The sequence below is a fragment of the Triticum aestivum genome, chromosome 5D (genome assembly GCF_018294505.1).
Source record: "Triticum aestivum cultivar Chinese Spring chromosome 5D, IWGSC CS RefSeq v2.1, whole genome shotgun sequence".
NCBI classification, from domain to species: Eukaryota; Viridiplantae; Streptophyta; class Magnoliopsida; order Poales; family Poaceae; genus Triticum; species Triticum aestivum.
In genome coordinates, this window is record NC_057808.1 from 331,686,962 (window position 1) to 331,708,461 (window position 21,500).

The following is a 21,500-nucleotide window of genomic DNA, read 5'->3' on the forward strand; positions in this document are numbered from 1 at the left end:
TTGCAAAATTCTTTCCGCATCAATATGCCAGAAATTGTCCCTAATGAGGTCTTCATCCCAAGCACCAGTAATCGGGTCGATCAATTCTTCTACTCTCGTGAGCACTCTATTACCAGGAACTGTGATGATTTTTCTTGAAGAACTATTCGGTATCCAACAATCCTCCCAAATGTTTATCTTGCTTCCATTACCAACTCTCCATATGCAACCTTTTTTAAAAGTTTGAACACCTGCCCATATACTCTGCCACACATATGAAGATCCTTTTTTTAACTGGCAATTTAAGATGTCACCCGTGGGGAAATACTTGGACCTCAAAACCTTGGCAAAAAGTGAGTCGTAATTTTCAACTAGCCGCCAACACTACTTGGCAAGCATTGCAAGGTTGAAGCTACTGATGTCACGAAAGCCTAGACCCCCTCTGTCCTTAGGCACACACATCTTCCACCAAGCAAACCAACATTTTGCGCTGGTTTTCTCCATCACCCCACCAATAATGCGATATGGCATCAGTGATTCCCTTACAATTTTTTTCCGGAAATTTGAATACACTCATCGCATAAGTCGGTATGGCTTGGGCCACCGCTTTTATCAATGCCTCTTTTCCACCATATGAAAGTGTTCTCTCTTTCCATCCATTAACTAACTTCTGGATTCTTTCAATCAAGTGTTTAAAACAGTTAACTCGATCAACACCAATCATGGAAGGCAGGCCCAAATATTTATCGGAAAGGGATTCCGTCATAATATCAAGTATTTGGCATACCTCCACTTTGGATTCCACATCTGTATTCGGGCTGAAAAAAATTGAAGACTTTGCTGCACTCACCATTTGTCCCGAGGCTGCACAATAGTCGTCTAGGATCCTCTTCAGCGAGCCAACATTAGTACTATCTGACCTCATGAGAATTAATGAATCATCAACAAACAAAAGGTGAGATATGAAAGGAGTGTCACTGCACACTTGCACCCCCTTCAAATTTCCTTGTTCCTCTTCACTGGCAATCAGAGCAGAGAGGCCTTCTGCACATAAAAGAAAGAGATAGGGAGATAGGGGATCTCCCTGTCGTAAGCCCCTTGTAGGGGTAAAAGGTGTTGTCTCATTGGAGTAGAATCTCACTTTATACTCCACTGATGTTACATAGGCCATTATGAGCTCAATCCAGCTACTATCAAATCCTAGTTTACCAAGAATAGCCTCCAAAAAGACCCACTCTACATGGTCATACGCTTTGTGCATGTCCAATTTCACTGCACAAGATCCCACCTTGCCTTTTTTTTCTTTTTTTCATCGTGTGAAGACATTCATATGCAACTATGACATCATCCGTAATAATTCGGCCAGGAACAAATGCACTTTGCATCTCACTGATAATCTCTGGGAGAAATACCTTCAGTCGAGCCGCCAACATCTTTGAAATGACTTTGTAAACCACATTACATAGGCTTATAGGGCGGAATTGGGACACCTTCTCCGGCGTGTCCACTTTTGGAATAAGCACTATGGTGGTCGTATTCCATCCCTCAGGAATAACCTTACTGTTCACGGCTTCGAGTACCACTTTCACCAGATCCGGGCCTACCAAGTTCCAAAATTTCTTATAGAAAATTGTGTGCAGCCCATCCGGGTCGGGGGCCTTCAAGTCACCTATACTGAATAACGCTCTTTTAACTTCTTTTTCGGTGTAAGGTGCAAGTAAGGCTTCATTCATATAAGAGGAAACACGCGGTTTAACTTTATTTAATACTTCCCAATTGGGTACAGCAACTTCTAAAGTAAAAAGGCCCTGGAAATATTCATCTATTAAACTTCTCATGGCCTCGTTGTTCTCTCTCCAGTCTCCGTTTTCATCCATCAGACGACGAATAAAATTCCTCTTCTTTCTTGCAGTAGCAAAATTGTTAAAGAAATTTGTATTTCTATCACCGTACTTGAGCCAATTTGCCCTACTGCGTTGTACTCAATAAATCTCCTCCTTCTCCATAGTTTCTTCAATTTCAATGAAGAGAGAGCGTTGCCTATCTGCTGACTCATCAGTGAGTGGCCCCGATCGCAACGAGTCCAGCTCCGCCTTTAAGTCCTTCATTCGACGTTGCGGAGCCCTCAGAACTTCGCGATCCCATCGATGAAGGTGTTCATGCACCAAGGCAGTGCGATCAGCTAGGGACGCCGAGACGCACGTGCATTCCCATGCCTCTGTGACCTGCTGAAGCATCTCTTCCTCCAGCAACCATCTTGCTTCGAACTGCCTCTGTTCCCGCCTAGTATGTTGCTCAGCTCCCGCCGCACCATCTGTACCAAGTACAATCGGCATGTGGTCTGATTTGATATGCGGAGCATTTGTAACAATCGCGCCTGGGAACAACCCATGGAAGGGGCCATTACATACAGCTCTATCTAGGCGTTCACGTAGCCGGTGACGCCTCCAAGTGAATTGGTCTCCCTGGAACCCCATATCCTCCAATTGACAGTCAACAAGAGCGTCTCTAAATCTCTGCATCATAGAAACAGGGCGTGGAGAACCACCCTCCTTCTCATGGGAATACAAAATCTCATTAAATTCTCCCAAGACCACCCATGGGATTTGTGTTTGTTGGGCTAGGCCACAGAGATAAGTCCAGGAAAGATGTTTATCCTCCCAACGTGGCTCGCCATAAAACCCAATCAACCTCCATTGCTCCTCCGGTCCAGTACCCACTGTTGCATCAATAATTTTTTTTATTCTTGTCATGAATTTGCATTACCACAGGGCAACGCCAAAACAAAATGAGCCCACCACTGGCTCCAACACTCTCCACAACTTCCACTCTATCCATCTTCAGTTTTCTTATGAGTTTCCCTGCCTTAACTGTGTTCGGATGTGTTTCAGACAGGAACAACACATCCGCCCCCCACTGCTTCTGGATATCCAAAAGAGCTCTCTCTGTTGCGGAGCTGGCCATTCTACGGCAGTTCCAACTTAAGATTTTCAGTGCGCACGGTGAGCACCCTCGAGGGGAGTAGCCGATGTATCAGTTGATGTACTTGTGTCGCCATCCGGTCTGTGTCTTTTTCTGGTCATGGATTTTCTGCGGGGTACTCATTTGGCTCTTGTCCACAACTCCAGAGGAATTTGTTTCTATCATCAAGATTTTGTCTGACACAAAGCCTTCTGAGGGAACCTGCTGCTCCACCGTCCTCTCTGTGAACGTACCATCGACATTGACAAGTCGTTTGCGAGCCATCGTGACAACAACCCCATTATTCACCAGTCCTCCATCACTATCAAGGTCCATATTTTCTTGATTGTTCGGGTCTCCTGGGTTGCCACTTCCTCTACCTGGGCCACCTCCTCGACCCCTTGCACCCCCCACATGGTGCCCAACCATTATTCTGTGTTCGATTTGAAGTTTCAAAATTCACCATCAGCCACTCTCCCCATTCGCAGGAATCTGGGTCATGTATGCCATCACCACATTCGGTTACCACGTGACCCATCAGCCCACAATAGTTACAAAATTCTGGAAGTTTTTCATATTCCACATGATACTTCTTACTTTCCTTCAGATTAAAGGTACAAATCGAACCAAGGGAGTGTCAAGTTTCAGGAAAACTCGGGAACGCAAATATTTCGAAGGATTTAGGCGTCCTTCATTGACCATCACCTTGATCGGAGCTACTCCCACCTTCTTTGCAATTCTCTCAGCCAATTCAGTTTTCTTCATTAGCCCATCTGGTATGCCCATGATTCTCACCCAAACTGGGATGCGATCCAAGACATAATCATTAGCATTAGTGATCCCATCATATTCTTCAATCACCACAGCCGAGTTCCGAAAGATCCAAGGTCTGCCACTCATCACACGGTTCCAATCTCCCATGCAGTTGAATTGGGCTAAGAACAGATTGTCATTCATAGTTTTAAACATAACACCTCGGGCTGGAACCCAGTCGTTTCACATATGTTTGAAGAGCGCAACATGGCTGAAGGGCTTCAGGGTATGAATCCTAAAGATGCAGATCCATCTAGTGTCCTCGAGGGACTAATTACACATGCCTCAAATCATTGAGATATATTCAAGCTTAACTGGGAGGGACTAATTACACATGCCTCAAATCATTATACCTTTTCGTGGTGTCTCTCAAAAGGTAGAAATGAGAATCTCTTTGCGAAAAAGGGTGGCAAACCTTGTCATGTCCTTTGTTGCAGCTAATGCTATTTTGCAGGTCTCCAAACTTGAAGATACATGGCCGAATATTGAGCAGAGACAACAAAACAACGACAATAGCAATTTTTTGGCTGCCCAACTCCCTCCAACTCTCAACTCCGATCTTGAAGCAGGAACGTTTTACTCTGTGATGCGGCATGGGAAGAGAAGCAAGGAGGCGACCCTCATCCTGCTAGACTTGGACTTATCTTACATCTACAGAATAATCTACACTGCAAAAACAAAAAAATCCACGTTGCAGCATATTTCTTCGGTCTCCTCTCCTCTACAAGCCGAAGCTTGTGCTCTACTTATAGCAACTAAGCTTGCAAATATTTTCAGAATTCATAAATCCTACCTTCTAGATGGAAAACTACGTATTTGCCACCACAACAAGGCCCTCTACCGTCTCTTCGGCTTCAGGGCATTGGCGCAACAAATCGCTTCTAGCGGACATCCAAGCCGCTCCCTCCTTCAATCATATCAGGATTTATCATATCAACACGACAACAATGCCAACAACACCATTGCACATCATGGCAAAGCTTGCTATAAAGATACAAAACATATTGTTGCTTTTCAGATGCCTTGCTTTGCAATCTTCTCAGGGAAATCAATGTCTCATCAAAGATACTCTTGACGTACTTCCTCTGTTTCATAATGTAGTGCATACAATTTTTCTCAAAAGTCAAACATTACAAATTTGGATCATGTTTAACAGAAAAAATTATTCATTTAAAATACCAAATACATATCATTGGATACATCATCAGTTATATTTTCATGCTGTATATGTTTGGAATTGTATTATAAATAGTTTTCTCTGTAAAATCAGTCAAAGTTTGCTTGGTTTGATTTTTGAGAAATTTTATATGCACTACATTATGAAACGGAGGGAGTATCTAGCGTGCTTCCTTTTACGCTTCTACCTGTAAAATGCTCCTAAGTGAATAAAATCTCACACCATGCTACTGTTCACTGTACTAAAGCTAGAGCTCTCAAAGAAGCCATGAGGGAGGTATGGTCTCTGCCGAAAGAAGAATATTTCGCTTGCTCCGGACCCGATTGGCTACTAATGTTACTTAGCCAATGTGACAACATCTCCAGAGATAAGATACTGTTGATGTTATGGAGAGCCTGGTATTTACGTGACGGTATTATGCATCAAAAAGGTACTACCTCCATTGCCGAATCTAGAATCTTCTTGTCTAATTATTGGAACTGTCTAAAGGGAGGCATTATCTCTGCTGATGACTTGAAGGGCAAAAGTCCCGTGGTTGCAATTCCTAGAGAGAAATCTGTAGCTGGTGCCCATTCATCCAATGCTTGGACAAGGGCCCCCGTTGGCTCTGTGAAGGTAAATTCTGATACATCTTTTATTGCTGGTCGGGTATGGCAGCGTCTGGAGTCATTGCAAGACAAAGCGACGAGGAGGTTTTGTTTAGTGCGGGCTGGACCCTTCCTGATTGTAGTGATGCTCAAGAGGCAGAAGGGCGGGCGATGCTGTTAGGCATGAGGGCTTTGGAAAAAGTATATATTGGTCCGACGAGGTTCGAGACAGACTGCGCGGCTATTGTTGAGATCCTCAATGCAAATTCTGTAAGCCGGTCAAGATGGTGGGCTACTTATATTGATTCGTTGGACTTGCTGAAGAATTCTCCATCCCGGAGAGTAACAAAGATTGGGAGAGAGAGCAACGTGGCTGCACATAGACAAGTATTTCTGGATGGAGGGAGTAGTATAAATGATGTAATCTTAAAAGACTGTACTCTAGGTACAAGTAATATATAAAGCTCTCTGTTCCCTCAAAAAAAGAAAATCTCACAGGTTAAAAAAAAGAGAGAGAGGGAGGCCAAAATGGCATCACGCAAACACGCCTACCGAACGGCCCACGGAGCCCCCCAAAGCCTAGAAAGCGGAAGGCCCAGTCTCGCTCTCGCGTTTCCACACAGAAATAGGCGCGCCCTTTTCCATTTTCATTTTCAAATAGTCACGGCCAAAAATTCCACCCCCCACTCCCAGTTCCTCACCCAATTCCCCTCCTCACCAAATGGCGGCGAAGCCCAAGCCCCCCGCGAAGCCATGGCCGCCGGCGACCTCCACCTCCACCTCCCATACTAAGACCACAACCAGGCCCTTCATCGCCGCCGCAATCTGCGAAGACGACGACGACGACTTCCAGATCCCTCCCCCCGCCAGCCGCCCCCGCCCCTTGAAGCCCTCCTCCAATGGCGCCGTCTCGCGCCGCCTCCGTAAGAAGCTACAGCTCCCATCACCCTACTCCGGGAAGGAGAACCGTCCCGTTGCCAGCGGCACGGCTTCCTCTGAGAGTGTTGTTACAGTAGCTGCGGCGGCTGCCGAAACCCTAGCGGGCCGTTCGAGGGTTGGTACCGGCATACGCCGCGTACCCGAGGGCAACGAAGTGACGGGTGGAGGAATCTGCGGCATATCGAGGTCCCATTCCGATTGCCCCAAGTTATTCGCTACTGAGAAGACTGGATTGGGCGGATACGACGGTTGCAACGGAAGTTCCAATCGATTCCCCAATTCGACAGAGTCGAGTGTTTTGGAGTCAGGCGAAGCATGTAATTTGGGAAGTTGGCACTGTGAAGAGGCGGAAGGGGTCTCCAGGGTTTGTAATGCGGTTCCTGAGGAGAGGCTGGTGGGGGGAATATCTGGTTCATGGCTCCATGGCTCTGTCTTTGATGAAGGGAATGTGGATATAGAAGCTGAGATTGCATCTAGATCCGAGACCCAAAAGAACGAGCGGAGTGGATTTGAAGTTCATGACGGCAATTACCACTCATGTTCTACAGAATCAGAGCTTTTAGTGCTGGATTCAAAATATGATATTGGCGGTGCAGATTGCAAATACTTCCAAGAGCCTGGATTAGGAATCTCTAGCTTGGTTTCTGAAGAGAGAAAAGTTGCTGTGGAAGATGCTGCCACTCTCAGTCCTCAGACTAGGGAGAAGAAATCAAGCTCAGCTGCAGATTGTCTAGAGTATCAATCCTCGAATTCAGTTGAATCGGTGCTTCTGGAATCATGTACGACCCATCATGCTGAACAGGACGATTGTGATAATTTTGAGATTGGAACCCAGCTTAATGAGCTCATAAACCTATGCATGGAGGATCAGGTGCACAGTCATCGTAACAGCAGGGCATCTAATGTTGAAGGGAATAAAATGGATTCTGGGAGGTTTGAGTCAGTTTATAAAGTGCAGTGCCCATTATGTGGGTCAGATATTTCTGATCTGAGTGAGGAGCTCCAGCTAGCACATACTAACAATTGCCTCGACGAAGATGAACCTGCTAAGGTGATGCTTCAATATCATATTACATATTATTAAACTGCTGTGCTAGTATAGTGTTTCTATTAATCATTCATGATAACTTATTGGGCTTTCAAAGGTAGTTTAATTTATTGGAACCTTAGGTACTGATGTGTTTCTTGAAATTTTGTACCAGTGTTCAATATTGAACTTAAGCATGAGGTTGTATAATATTTTCATTCACTGTGTATTAATCATAGTTACGTGGACTGTTGTTGTGCATGTGCATCATTATCTGCCTAGTCGAGTTGATAGATGAACACATGAACATATATTGTCAATATTTTGTTGTGGATCGTGGGGCTGTTGGCAATATGAGGCTTCTATTTTCGTGTCATGTTAACTCAAGCACACACAAACTCAAGTAAGGGGAGGAGACTCTTGATTCGATATCTTTTGGTTAATGGTTTGATCATTGGCCTTTCCAATAGTTTTTGTATCAATTATTTCTCACCAACATCACATAAGATGTTTGAATTTCCTCTGTTCCAGGAATCTAATCCTAATCATGAAAGAGGACCTTGCGATGGAGAAAATATTGAGAACACGTGTGTTGTAGAATGGTTAAGGAACCTTGGGCTATCTAAATATGAGGAAATTTTTACCAAAGAAGAAGTTGACTGGGAGACCTTGCAGTGGCTCACAGAAGAGGTAGTCAACGTATACTGGTTGGTGTATTAAATTTGACAGTCTTTCTAGTTATAGATAAAAGAATTAACATATTGGTGCCTATGGATTGCAGGATCTTCTTGGTATGGGAATTACTTCCCTTGGACCCAGAAAGAAAATTATCCATGCCCTTGGTGAATTAAGGAGGAAAAATGACAATGCTAATGACACAGAAGCAGATGTGTTAATTTCTGAAAATACTAAAAGGACTAAAGGTCCAATGAGCGGGAACAAATTAATTACGGAATTCTTTCGGTGTTCCTCATCTGATCAGAAACAGAGAGACCACAAAGTCCAGAAACCATCTAATTTGAATAACCAGAAAAATTCCAGTGCTAAGGTGGCTAGTAGTAGAAGTCGTACTCGTAAAGCAAAGGTTAAAGATACACCTCTTTGGTGTTGTATCCCAGGAACACCTTTTCGAGTGGTATGATATTTCCAGGTCAATTGGAGCATTTGTCCTTCATACGCTAGTGGGTTCTGTAACTAAATTTGTTGCTGCAGGATGCATTTCGCTACTTACGAGGAGATTGCTGTCACTGGTTTTTGACACACTTCCATCTAGACCGTAAGTCAAGGTTCTTTTTTGCGTGCCAGTGCCAACTAATAGAGTAATTACAAAAGATGATCGCCAAACTTCCTGAGTACATGTTTTCCCCCCTGTTTGAATGAAGGTTTCTCAAATCTCAACGAACAAATTTGTTATGTTTTCGTAGTGATCTAGTGGTTTTGGCCTAAGTTATCCAGAAAGAGATGTCTGCAAACTTTAACCAGTATAAGAGTTTCCTGCTGAGCAATCGGTTTTACTGAACCCAAAAGTATATGAACATACCTAGCCCCTATGACTTTATGAACATCGCGAGGCTGTTCTTTAGCAATCTAAGTGCTTTTCTAATGAAACAGGGCCACGGTACCCTACTACTCATCCATTATGTTAATCACTTGGTGTGTGAGTCACTGGATTTGTATGGAATGTGGTAGGAGGATTATCTTTTTTTTTTAAATTCTTTTCTATAAATTTGAATCTGCTGACTGCTGGCCTCTATTGCGTTATACATATTTAACGTTTGTGCTGTAATGTTCATGGAGCTACAGTCGTAGCAGCAGAGTAACTTTTGAACTTACCTATGTGCGAGCGGTAAACGTCTTACCCTGTCAAGGGCGACGTGTCCATGTTATATAGTAGGGGAGCCAAAACCCTAGATGGCTTTACACATGCGGTTTGAGAGAGAGATAAGGGAGAATCTAAGATACATCTTGGGAGAGAAAAAAGGAGGAGATGGTTACAAGAATATCTCATACAAACTACCTCCTAGCCTTATCTCTAATATGCACTGAACATATATCTCGTGACACACATATGTACCGCATGTGGATGATGTTTGACACCCCCCTTAATCACAACTTCATTAGGTTGAGATCATGCTTAAATTCTTCAAAGCTTCTGATAGGCAAGGCTTTAGTAAACCCATCTGCAACTTGATCTCTGGAATGAATGAACCGAATATCAAGCTGTTTCCGTGCAACTCTTTCTCTGACAAAGTGAAAGTCTATCTCTATGTGCTTTGTTCTGGCATGAAAGACTGGATTTGCAGATAAGTAGGTGGCACCAAGATTATCACACCACAAACATGGAGCTTGAGAACTTTGTATACCAAGTTCTTTTAACATTGATTGAACCCATATGATTTCAGCTGTGGCATTTGCTAATGCCTTGTACTCTGCCCCTGTGCTAGACCGAGACACGGTGGCCTGTTTCCTTGCACACCACGAAATCAAGTTAGGTCCAAAAAATATTGCAAATCCACCAGTAGAGCGCCTGTCATCCAGACAACCTGCCCAATCAGAATCTGAGAAAGCACTAACAAGAGTTGAGGATGACTTGCTGAAATTAAGGCCAATGCTCAAAGTATGTTTGACATACCTGACGATGCGTTTTGCAGCAGTCCAATGCACGGTGGTAGGAGCATGCAGAAACTGACATACCTTGTTGACAGCAAAGGAGATATCAGGCCTTGTTAGAGTCAAGTACTGTAGTGCACCTACTAAACTCCTGTACTTTGTACTGTCCTCTTGATTCAAGAGTTGCCCTTCTGTGAGAGATAATTTATCTGAGCTGGATAATGGAGTGAAGGAGGGTTTACAACCTTGCAGACCTGCCTTTCTTACCAAATCAGTTGCATATTTCTCTTGAGAGAGATGAAGTCCATCCTTGTGTTTCTTCACTTCAATCCCAAGGAAAAAATGCAAATCTCCAAGATCCTTGAGAGCAAATTCTGCACTTAAATCCTTCAACAATGATGCAATGGCCTCACTAGATGAACTTGTAACAATAATATCATCAACATAGATGAGAACAAATATGCATGTATTGAGCTTATTGTAAATGAACAGTGAGGTATCTGACTTGGAAGAGACAAAACCAAGTGATTGCATCTTGTGACTAAGACGGGAGTACCACGCCCTTGGGGCTTGCTTCAAGCCATAGAGTGCTTTATCAAGTTTGCACACAAATGAGGGATTAGACTTGCTCTCAAACCCAGGAGGCTGTTTCATATACACCTCTTCTTCCATAACACCATGGAGGAACGCGTTCTGTACATCTAGCTGTCTGAGACTCCATCCCCTAGAAACAGCAATAGACAGAACAAGGCGAATGGTGGCAGCTTTTACAACCGGACTGAACGTGTCCTCATAATCAATACCATATCTCTGTTTAAACCCTTTTGCAACAAGCCTAGCCTTGTATCTATCAACAGTTCCATTAGATTTTCTCTTAACTCTGAACACCCACTTGCAATCTATAAGATTTTTACCTTGCCGTGGGGGAACCAAATGCCATGTTTTATTTTTCTTTAGTGCCACATATTCTTCCATCATTGCTTTTCTCCACTTTTCATCTCCGAATGCCTCATCCAGAGTTCTTGGTTTAACTTGTTCATCTGTAGAGCAAACTAGGCCATATTTGCTTATATTTTTACAATTGAGGGGTTGAGTTACACCTTTTTGCAACCGTGTGAGTCGCCGAGGTTGCACCGCAGAGTCGGCTGGCGCAGAGGATCCGGAACCATGCACAGGAGTTCCTGGTGCTGGTGATCCCGAGGCAGATCCGCCCGGCACCCGCACCGGATCCTCTGTGGCTTCAGCACGTGATGGCGAGGTTGCATCTGCCGCAGAAAATCCTGGGTCACCGACCGGCTCATCATGAGCCCATGATTGCGCGGGGCCACGCGGATCAGCACCGAAGCCCGTGCCCTCCTGGCTGGATGGGTCAGCGCTGGATCCTGCGCCAGTCGGCCGCGCCTGGGGGCGCCGCTTGTAGCAGCGCGATTCGTCGGGGAAGCGCGCACCGCCCAAGCCACCAGGACGTCGCCGCGTGGCATCTGGCGATTGGAGCGGAGCCGGCGCGGGGCTGCCGCCACCCGAGGGCTGGCGCGGAGCCGCGGGAATCCGCACGAGCGGCAGATTCTGCTGCTGGCAGGTCTGGCGCATCTGCCAGCGCTGATCCCGGCGCGGATCTCCTGGACTGCAGCTGATTCGGCGACGTTCCCAAGGAGGATCTGTTCCCCAAGTCTGGACACAACAAATATGGCACTTGGGGGCCAATTTCTTCATCATTTTTTTCGCTGTTTGTTCCTGCAACATCACCAGAGAACTCGTGTGCACCGTTAGGAGGGTTAGTCAGCATTGAATCATCACAAGTATTTCCCCCGTGATCAAGGCCGGTGAGGTAAGATGGCAAGAGAAGAATTTCTTTGCGAAGTAATGCACCGGCGTTTGGATGAAGATCAGCAAAAGGAAACTTGGTTTCGTCAAAAACAACATCACGGGAGATATAAACACGCCCCGTAGACACATCTAGGCATTTTACACCTTTGTGTTGAGCGCTATACCCAAGGAACACACATTGCTTTAACCGAAACATAAGTTTGCGTTGATTATATGGACGAAGATTTGGCCAACATGCACACCCAAAAACATGAAGAGACGTGTAGTCAGGCTTGGTGTGGAGTAGCCGTTCTATTGGAGTTTCATTATTGATAACACGACTAGGAAGCATGTTAATGATGTGAACGGCAGTGAGAAAAGCTTCATCCCAGAATTTGAGAGGCATGGAGGCGCCAGCTAAGAGAGCTAAACCGACCTCAACAATGTGCCTGTGCTTGCGTTCAGCAGAACCATTTTGTTGGTGAGCGTGGGGACACGACACATGGTGAGAGATGCCGAGAGTTTGAAAGAAAGAGTTTAATTTCTCATACTCTCCGCCCCAGTCTGATTGGACAGCAAGTATCTTGCTGTCAAACTTGCGTTCAACGAGTGCTTGGAAGTTTTTAAAAACTTGAAAGACATCGGATCTTTTCTTAAGGAGATAAATCCAGGAAAATTTACTATAGTCATCAATGAAGCTCACATAGTACGTATGTCTACCAACTGAGTTGGGGGCAGGACCCCAAACATCTGAAAAAATTAATTGCAATGGTTTGGTAGACACGCTAGTGGATATAGGATAGGGTAGCTGATGACTCTTAGCTCGTTGACAGGAATCACAAACAGTTTCAATATTGCGCTCACCAACAAACGGGAGCTTATTCTTTCTAAGCAATTTTTCAACTAAAGAAAAAGAAGCATGTCCTAGACGATCATGCCATCGTGTGGGCGAAAGCTTGATAGCACCACAAGCTTGTTTATTCAGTCTCCTAAGCTCCGGAATCAACGGGTAGAGCCCACGAACGCATCTACCTCGATAGAGAATGTTCTTCGTCGCCTGATCCTTGATCAAAAAGAAATAAGGGTGAAATTCAAGGAAGACATGATTATCAAGGGCAATTCTATGGACAGAGAGAAGACTTTTGTTGGCTTTAGGAACATGCAAAATTTTCCTAAGATGGATTTTACGAGAAGGGGTACTAAAACTTGAATGACCAATGTGACGGATCTCCATACCTTCACCACTAGCCGTGTGTATTTGGTCCTTGCCGTGGTATTTCTCCTTCATGGTCACCTTCTCGAGCTCGTTGGTGATGTGGTTGGTGGCGCCGCTGTCGACGTACCAGTTGGTGTCGATTCCGTAGGAGCCATCTGCAGCCGCCGCCACCTTGTCATCATCTTGAGAGGAATCGTCGTCCTCTTTGTAGAGGTACCAGCAATCTTTTGCTGTGTGCCCCAACTTGCCACATATCTGGCACCGAGGGGCATCAGGTCGATGGCGAGGATTGCCGCCACCGCGGCGAGTTCTGTTGTTGGCGGGAGCACGCCCGCCATTGCGGGAGTTGGAGCCGCCGCCGTTTCCTCCTCCACTGGACCTCCCCCTGCCACGGGAGAAGCCGCCACGCCGAGAGGAGCCACCACGACCACGAGAGGCCGAGTTCGCCGAGGACTTGAAGCCGCCGCCGCCGTTGCCGTGGAAGTGTACCATCCGCTGATCGAAGTTTGAGAGCATGGCGAAGAGCTCGTCGATGGTGACGGGAGTGACGCGAGCATCCAGAGCAGAGATCAGCGGCTGGTAGTCAGCGTCGAGCCCGTGGATGATGTAGGAGATGAGCTCATCGTCAAGGATCGCCTTGCCCGCCGCGGCCAGCTCGTCGGCGTAGCCGCGGATGGTGGCGAAGTAGGAGGCGACGGAGAGGTTGCCCTTCTGCGCATTGATGAGAGAAGTACGGATGTTGTTGATGCGACTCACCGATTGCGACGAGTACATGTCGGCGAGCGTCGTCCAGAGCGCGCCCGCGGTGGTGACCGTGGTCACCATGAGGAGCACCTCCTTTGTGAGGTTGCTCAGCAGGTAGCCAAGGACCTGCTGGTTCTCCCGGACCCAGATTGGGTGGAGAGGGTTGGGCGTTGAAGTCTCCTTGCCTTCCTTGGTGGTGACGAGGAGCTTTGCCGGCTCCGGCTGGGTGCCGTCGACGTAGCCGAAGACCCCGGCGCCACGCAGTTGGGGTATGATCTGCGTGCGCCATAGCACGTAGTTCGTGCGGGATAGCTTCTCGGTGACCTGGCCATTGAGACTAGGCTGGAAGGAAGCGCCGGAGGAGGAAGACATGGTGCGGCTTCGACACAGGTGGTTCTGGTAGCTAGATGAGTTGAAGAAGAGGGGCTCTGATTACCATGTGCGAGCGGTAAACGTCTTACCCCGTCAAGGTCTTACCCCGTCAAGGGCGACGTGTCCATGTTATATAGTAGGGGAGCCAAAACCCTAGATGGCTTTACACATGCGGTTTGAGAGATAAGGGAGAATCTAAGATACATCTTGGTAGAGAAGAAAGGAGGAGATGGTTACAAGAATATCTCATACAAACTACCTCCTAGCCTTATCTCTAATATGCACCGAACATATATCTCGTGACACACATATGTACCGCATGTGGATGATGTTTGACAACCTAATCAGAATATACTGGTGCATATTTTTTTTTAAATAATATAATTTAACAACACGTGTGCTTAGCTTACTGCAGTCCCCTTTTTAAATTATATAAACTGGAGCAAACAAATTGGAGTTGCCAACAACCTCATATGGACTAAAGGGATAGTGGTGTTTAGACAGTTTCTTGTTTAATCAAAGAACATTTTATTTCTCTCACTCTCTGTTGAATTATCATCTTTAACGTTTGTCTAGACTACTAGTTGACCACCAGGCTTTGTCTATTTGCATGCCCATTGGTTGTTCACTCTATCTCTAATTGTATGTTTAGTCAATTGAATGCTTCCCACCTCAGTGATGCTACGCACTTCTATTTGATGTTTTGATGCCTAAGCTTGAGGTCTTTGTCTTCAACAGATTACCAAGGCTTGACTAAGAGCTTTTGTCATGGGAAGATATACTGTACCTCAATAACAGCAAACCTTGTACACCATAAGATTGGTGTCCCATGGGATAGAATGCATGTATTGCCACTGAACAAAAGGATTACTGTTGCTGGTATTAATTTGACATGTTTTGAAGCCAACCATTGCCCTGGATCAATAATCATCCTTTTTGAGCCTCCCAATGGTAAGGCAAGTATTGTTCTGATTTGGTTCTATCTTCTGTTGGCTTGATTAGTCCATATCTTATTTTTCCTGGCTTGCATTTTAGGCTGTTTTGCACACTGGAGACTTCCGTTTTTCTTCCGAGATGGCCAACAATCCTGTTTTGCAGTCTTCTCACATCCACACTCTAATACTTGACACGACCTACTGTAATCCACGAGTATGTATTTTTCCCGACCAAAAGTGTTACCAAAAGTTCCCGCAAAAAAGTGTTACCAAAGTTAGAGTTGAGTTTCTACGACCAATCTGCCATTAATTTTTCACACACACTAAAAATTATTTTGCAGTATGACTTCCCAAGTCAAGAGATTGTAATACAGTTTGTCATTGAGGCCATACAAGCAGAAGCTTTTAATCCAAAAACACTGTTTTTGATTGGCAGCTACACAATTGGTACAGTTTCATCTTCGCGCTCTTTAATATTCAAGTGCTCCTGTATCTCATGTCTTATATTGTCACCGGTCGCAGGAAAAGAAAGACTGTTTACGGAGGTTGCCCGTTTGCTTCAGAAGAAAATATATGTTGGAGCTGCAAAGCTGCAAATATTAAAGCACTTGGAGCTTCCTCAGGAAATCATGCCCTGGTTGACAGCCAATGAAGCTGAAAGTCACATACATGTTGTCCCCATGTGGACTCTAGCAAGCTTCAAACGATTGAAACATTTATCGAGTCAATATGCTGTAAGGCTGACTGTTCTATCCTACCAGCTGCACATTATTTAAGTTATAACATCTCAAAGCTATTATCGTTCACCAGTATCAGGTCAACCTGGCAGCCATTACCAGCATTCTGTTTACCTAATACCAGGATTAATAAAAGATATCTAGTTTTTTTATGCTTAGTTTTCTGTTGGATCAAGTAGCCAAGCCTTAAATATCAACATTTCATAATTCATTCCCCAAAGTTGCTATCCAGTGAGAAACCGAAATCTCAGTGCAGTGTTATTCTCATGTTCGTTAGTGTCATCTATTATGATTTTCTGATGGCTACTTTGCTTTTTAGGACCGGTATGACCTCATTGTGGCATTTTGTCCTACTGGTTGGTCATTTGGTAAAGGGAGGAAAAAGACACCAGGCAGAAGGTGGCAACAAGGGACAATCATCAGGTACTGTCCTGGAATTGCTTAACTGATACTTCCCCCTGTTCAATATTATTTCTTGTTTTGGGCATCGGCAATTCAGCAATGTCTCCAACATGCAACTTTGGTAGTTTGTTATGAATATGCCAATTTTTTACTATAAATTATTAAACCATGGAAGCATGTTTCATGACTATAATCATGTAAAGCTCAAACGTTTCATATTTCCGAGGGAGTAGTAGTCACTCTGTAATTTCCCTAAAGAAAATAGTAAAGAAACCATTTTGACACTATTTGCACTTTCCAACAATGAGATTGTAGTACTGTAGTTTTCACCTTATTTTTTCAGGCCAGTTTTCACCTTATTAACCTCACTTAGTATTTATCCAACATGAAGAAACTGTTTTAAGAGCCGGAGTGGGCATTCTTTTGGGCAAAACTAAATTCAGCATTTTCTACGCATTACAGAAAACGGAGATTTTTTTTCTGTTAGTTCAATGCTTCTGAAGTTATCTTCGGAAACCCAAAAGCTCTGATGACCTGATTACTGTCTCTGGGTTGATTCTGAAGTTCTATCTGCTGTTTCTTCCCCTCTACAGATATGAAGTACCGTACAGTGAGCACAGTAGCTTCACAGAACTCCGAGAATTTGTCCGGTTCATATCACCAGAGCATATAGTTCCTAGTGTAAACAATGATGGCCCTGAGAGTGCAGATGCTATGCTGGCCCAACTGTTAAATGACTAGTGAAATCTACTACTCCACCGTGACAGCGTGAACTACTAACTACCGTTAGTAGATCACCTCAATGAATGTCCAAAGATAGAGTGAAGGTGAAGCACTTTGTTTGCTGTGCTGATGCCGAGATCCTGACGCAGGAATGCACCAAATGCTCGATGGTAAATCTCTGGCAAAGCAACTGCGGCACCGAAAGAAGTGCTACAACACATACTTGTGAACGGGTGAAAATGTAAAATGCATGAGTGAGTAAATCACAATCCTTTTTTGTAGTTGTGGATGATTATGTGTGACGTCCCCGACTCGACCGTACACTAATCATGCACGCAAATGTGTACGATCAAGATCAAGGACTCACGGAAGATATCACAACACAACTCTAGACACAAATTTAAATAATACAAGCTTCATATTACAAGTCAGGGGCCTTGAGGGCTCAAATACAAGCTCGATACACAAGAGTCAGCGAAAACAACAATATCTGAGTACAGATATAAGTTAAACAAAGATGCCTTAAGAAGGCAAACAGAAGAGCAACAACGATTGAAGAGGCAAGGCCTCTTGCCTGGGACCTTCTAACTACTCCTGGTCGTCGACGGTCTCCATGTAGTAGTATCCATCGGCAGTGGCATCTGGCTCCAGGGATCCACCATCTGGTTGCATCAACCGGAAAGAAGAAGGAAGGGGAAAAAGGGTAGCAAAGCAACCGTGAGTACTCATCCAAAGTACTCGCAAGCATCAGATCTAAACTAAGTATGCATTGGTATCAAATGGAAAGGGTTGTATCTGTGGACTGAACTGCAGAGTGCCAGAATAGAGGGGAAGGCCTAACCTATTGAAGACTAGCATATTCAAGCAGCTCTGCTGTAGAAGAGTAAAGAATAGCAGTTTATATTTAACAAACATGTTGTAGCAATAAAGCCCAGAGATCCTTCCTCGACTCCCTGCGAGAAAGCAATCCCGGAGCCACATATCTTAAGTACCATTTCTAGTTGTATTAGATCAAGATATAAGTCTGAACGTCCATTACCGTGGACACGGTATTCGAATAAAGATCTTCCCTGCAGGGGTGCACCACGTTTTCCAACACGCTCGATCACTCTGGCCGGACACACTTTTCTGGGTCAATGCTCGGCCTCGGAAGATCAACACGTTGTAGCCCTACCTAGGCTCAGCAGAGAGGTCCCCGCCGGTCTACATCCTAAGCACTCCGGGGTCTGGGCCCATCGCCCGTTGCACTCCGGGTCGTTGCGAGCAGGGCGGAGCAGGCTCCAACACTACAGGATGGTGCCGGCCCAGCCGTGCCGCAAGGCTGAACTGGACATCTGACAAAGCTTCGGCTGATACTGCGACGTCGAGGCCCATAACTATTCTCGCGTGGTGGTTAGTGCGTAAAGGCCAAAGGCCAACTCAGAACAAATACCCAAACCATAGTGTATTATTAGCTTGCGGAGACGAGCAGAGACTCACGATAATGTGACCCCGTCGCCCCGTCTCGAGGAAATACGGCAAGGGCAAGCCCAGCCCACTCGGGGGCGGCCTGCCTGCCCGGCCGTGCCTCGTAACCATCTTGCGGGTGCTCTCCGGGCCCGCCCGACTTTCCCAAAGGTCTCAAGTAATGTCAAGGTAACCGTGTGTCCAAACATCAAGGGGAAAACCCGAGGAATCACCCCCGGAGGATTCCACTCAATGTAATCATCAAGGTGAACGTAAGAGGGACCACCCTCGAGGTTCACACTTGAGGTGTTGAACGACAGAGCCGTATCGGGAATGGTGAAAGAGGAAATCACCCTCAATGACCACGACCGAATAGCTACACTACAGAATTATCATCAGGAGTGCGTTATGAGGGATCACCCTCGGCACTCGATAGTAACTCTGCAGAGTCGAGCAACAAAAAGGGGCGTGATGTGACGTGAGGTGTCGGGCTCTGGTCGTCGATCACGTAGATCGAGTCGTCGATGATGAAGCAGGGGCAACAAGGACAAGTGGGGGTCACTGATGGATCACTAACCAACCTATACTAAGCAGTTTAGGAGAAGCAGGTAGGTAACAATAGCAGGTACAAAAGCAGGCTATGTATCAGAATAGGAGCAATTAATAACAGTAGCAAAATCTAATGCAAGCATGAGAGAATGGAATGGGCGATATCGGGATGATCAAAGGGGGCTTGCATGGTTGCTCAGACAAGAAGAAGGGGGTGTCGTTGACGTAGTCGATCACAGCGGCATCAGCGGCAGTCTCGGGGTCTACCGGAGAGAGGAGGGGGAAGAAACAGTAAATACAAGCATACAGAGCATAACAGGACAACAGACAGAGCTAGACGTGTTCTAATGCGGTGCTACACGTTACCGGCGAAGGGGGGTAACATCCGGGAATGTTTCCCCAGGTTTAGCATTTTCGGACAGATGAAACGGAGGGGAAAAGTTGCATGTTCAGGTAGTTAGTGGCATGTGGCAGACGAACGGATCGCGTATTCGGATCCGTCTCGTCGTTCTGAGCAACTTTCATGTAGAAAACTTTTTCATCCGAGTTACGGATTATTTTCTAAGACTTTTCAAAGATTTAGCAATATTCTCAAATTATTATTAATTCGAAATAAAAGGTGAAATTGCTATGTGCACCCAGCAGAATGCACACAGCAGGGCCACCAGAGGCTGACAATGGGCCCAGTTGACCAGGTCAACTGTTGACTGGTCAACAGCTATGGCCCCCCCTCTCATTGACTTCTAACTAATTAACTAACTGAACTAATTAAGCTAATCAGGTTTAGTTTAATTAAACAGGATTAGTTAAGTTAATTAATTAATTAATTTATTTATTTATTATATATATTTTTAAAAGTTTTCTTTTTAGTTTTACAGGGGCGGGCCCCACTTGTAAGTGGCCCAGGAGGCCACGCGGGTTAACAGGCGCCGGGGCGCTGCGGGCGCCCGACCCGGGCGTCGTCGCGGGGCAGTGGCTGGACGGCGAGGAGCGGCGGGGAGAGCGGCCGCGAGCGCCGGCGCGGGGGGGGGGGGGTGTGGGCTCGTGCGGGGGAGGCGGGGCCGAGCACGACCGGCGTGTGTGCGCAGGCGACAGCGGGCGGCGGAGCGCTGGCCGGTGGACAGCTGCGAGAGGCGGGGCGAGGTAGAGAGGGAAGGGCCGGAGGCGAGGCGGAGCAGGGGTACGGCCGGGCGCGGCCAAGGCTGGTCCAGTGCGAGCGGGGCGAGCTGGGCGGCAGTAGACGCGGCGGGGCGGCAGGCGAGCAGAAGCAGCAACAGCAGCACGGGGCGCACAGGCGATGCGGACGCGCGCGTGCCAAGGAGGGCAGAGCGACGGCAGCAGCATGCGGTTGCGAGGCCACGTACGGGCGCGCAGGCAGGGGTGCGTCGGCGGCGAGTAGCACCGGGTGCGGCATCGCGCGCGGAGGCGGCCGGAGTTCGGGCTAGGCCGGGTCTGTCGAAGCAGGGCACGCGTTAGGTTCCTAGAGAGCCCAGGAACTCGACTGCAAGCTCGAACGCGAGCTCCGACTGCGGTGGCCATGGAAAACAAGGAAAAGGCGGCGGCGCGGGCACGACAATGGCATGGCGAGCTACGACACGAGAACGGCAGCGAAAACAGAGGGGAAAGAAGGCGGTGCTCACAGTGAGCCTGCAGGTGTGCTAAAGGCAGCTCGAGGAAGGCTTGTGGTTGCCGGAAATCGACGACGGAGCTCGTCGGGTCGATGTCGAAGACGACTGGCAGGGGTCGATGCAGGGTCCCTCGACTCCGTCTGGTCGGCGAAGAGGAAGCAGGGGACGACGGCGGTCCGATCTGGCACGGAGACGAGGCGAGGCGGCGACGGTGGTGTCCTCGTGCGCGCCGTCGACGGGCGACCAGAGGGGAAAAGAGGTCGGGGGCGCGAGGGAGGGAGGAGAGGAGGGGAGCTAGGGTTCCAGGGAGGGGGTCGGGCCTTATAGACGAGGGGGGGGGGGGTGGCCGTGGATGGCCGGCACCTGGCCGGGACGCCATGGATGGCCTCCACGATCCCCCCGGCTCCTGTAGCGGGGAGGGGAAGAGTTAGGTGGGCTGGGGCTGTTATAGCTAAATGGGCCAAGGTGCCCAATAGATTTAGATTGTTTTGTTTCTTTTATTTAGTTTCTGTTTAAGTTTTCTATTTTATTTTTTAATAGTTTTAGTTTTATAAAATGTAAGAACAACATCTAAGTTAGTGCTACTAATTATACCATTGCCATGAAAAGTTTGGTGCAATAAAAAAAAATACTTGCACATTTCTAATATTTAAAAGGCACTTAAATAATTGTTTTAACTGCTGTTTTAATTATTAAAGGGCATTTAACCAATTTCTAAAAATGTTGGTTCACCACCATACATAGATATGGAATATTTGCAACGTTATGAGCATTTTAGTTTTGTCACTTTGTAAACTTTATTTATTTGACTTTTTTAAATTTGGATTTGGACCGGTTTTGAAACTAAGC

General features: G+C 46.3%; 1 protein-coding gene across 1 annotated transcript; it reads left to right on the top strand.

The window, feature by feature from the left end:
* The first annotated feature begins 6,189 nt into the window (after nucleotides 1-6,189).
* LOC123121547 (uncharacterized) lies at nucleotides 6,190-17,416 on the top strand. The gene is made up of 10 exons (XM_044541549.1): nucleotides 6,190-7,507; nucleotides 8,015-8,173; nucleotides 8,265-8,618; nucleotides 8,696-8,759; nucleotides 14,970-15,187; nucleotides 15,267-15,380; nucleotides 15,508-15,613; nucleotides 15,689-15,900; nucleotides 16,223-16,326; nucleotides 16,899-17,416. The coding sequence occupies exons 1-10, from the start codon at nucleotides 6,239-6,241 to the stop codon at nucleotides 17,044-17,046; spliced, it is 2,748 nt and encodes a 915-aa protein (XP_044397484.1). The 5' UTR covers nucleotides 6,190-6,238; the 3' UTR covers nucleotides 17,047-17,416.
* The last annotated feature ends 4,084 nt before the right edge of the window (nucleotides 17,417-21,500 follow it).

What these genes read in the sequence shown, in the direction of transcription:
- LOC123121547 (XM_044541549.1), top strand. Translation starts at nt 6,239, where the DNA reads ATGGCGGCGAAGCCCAAGCCCCCCGCGAAGCCATGGCCGCCGGCGACC. An exon ending in GACACACTTCCATCTAGACC is followed by an intron (nt 8,760 to 14,969) that starts GTAAGTCAAGGT and finishes TGTCTTCAACAG; the next exon opens with ATTACCAAGGCTTGACTAAG. An exon ending in ATTTATCGAGTCAATATGCT is followed by an intron (nt 15,901 to 16,222) that starts GTAAGGCTGACT and finishes TTTGCTTTTTAG; the next exon opens with GACCGGTATGACCTCATTGT.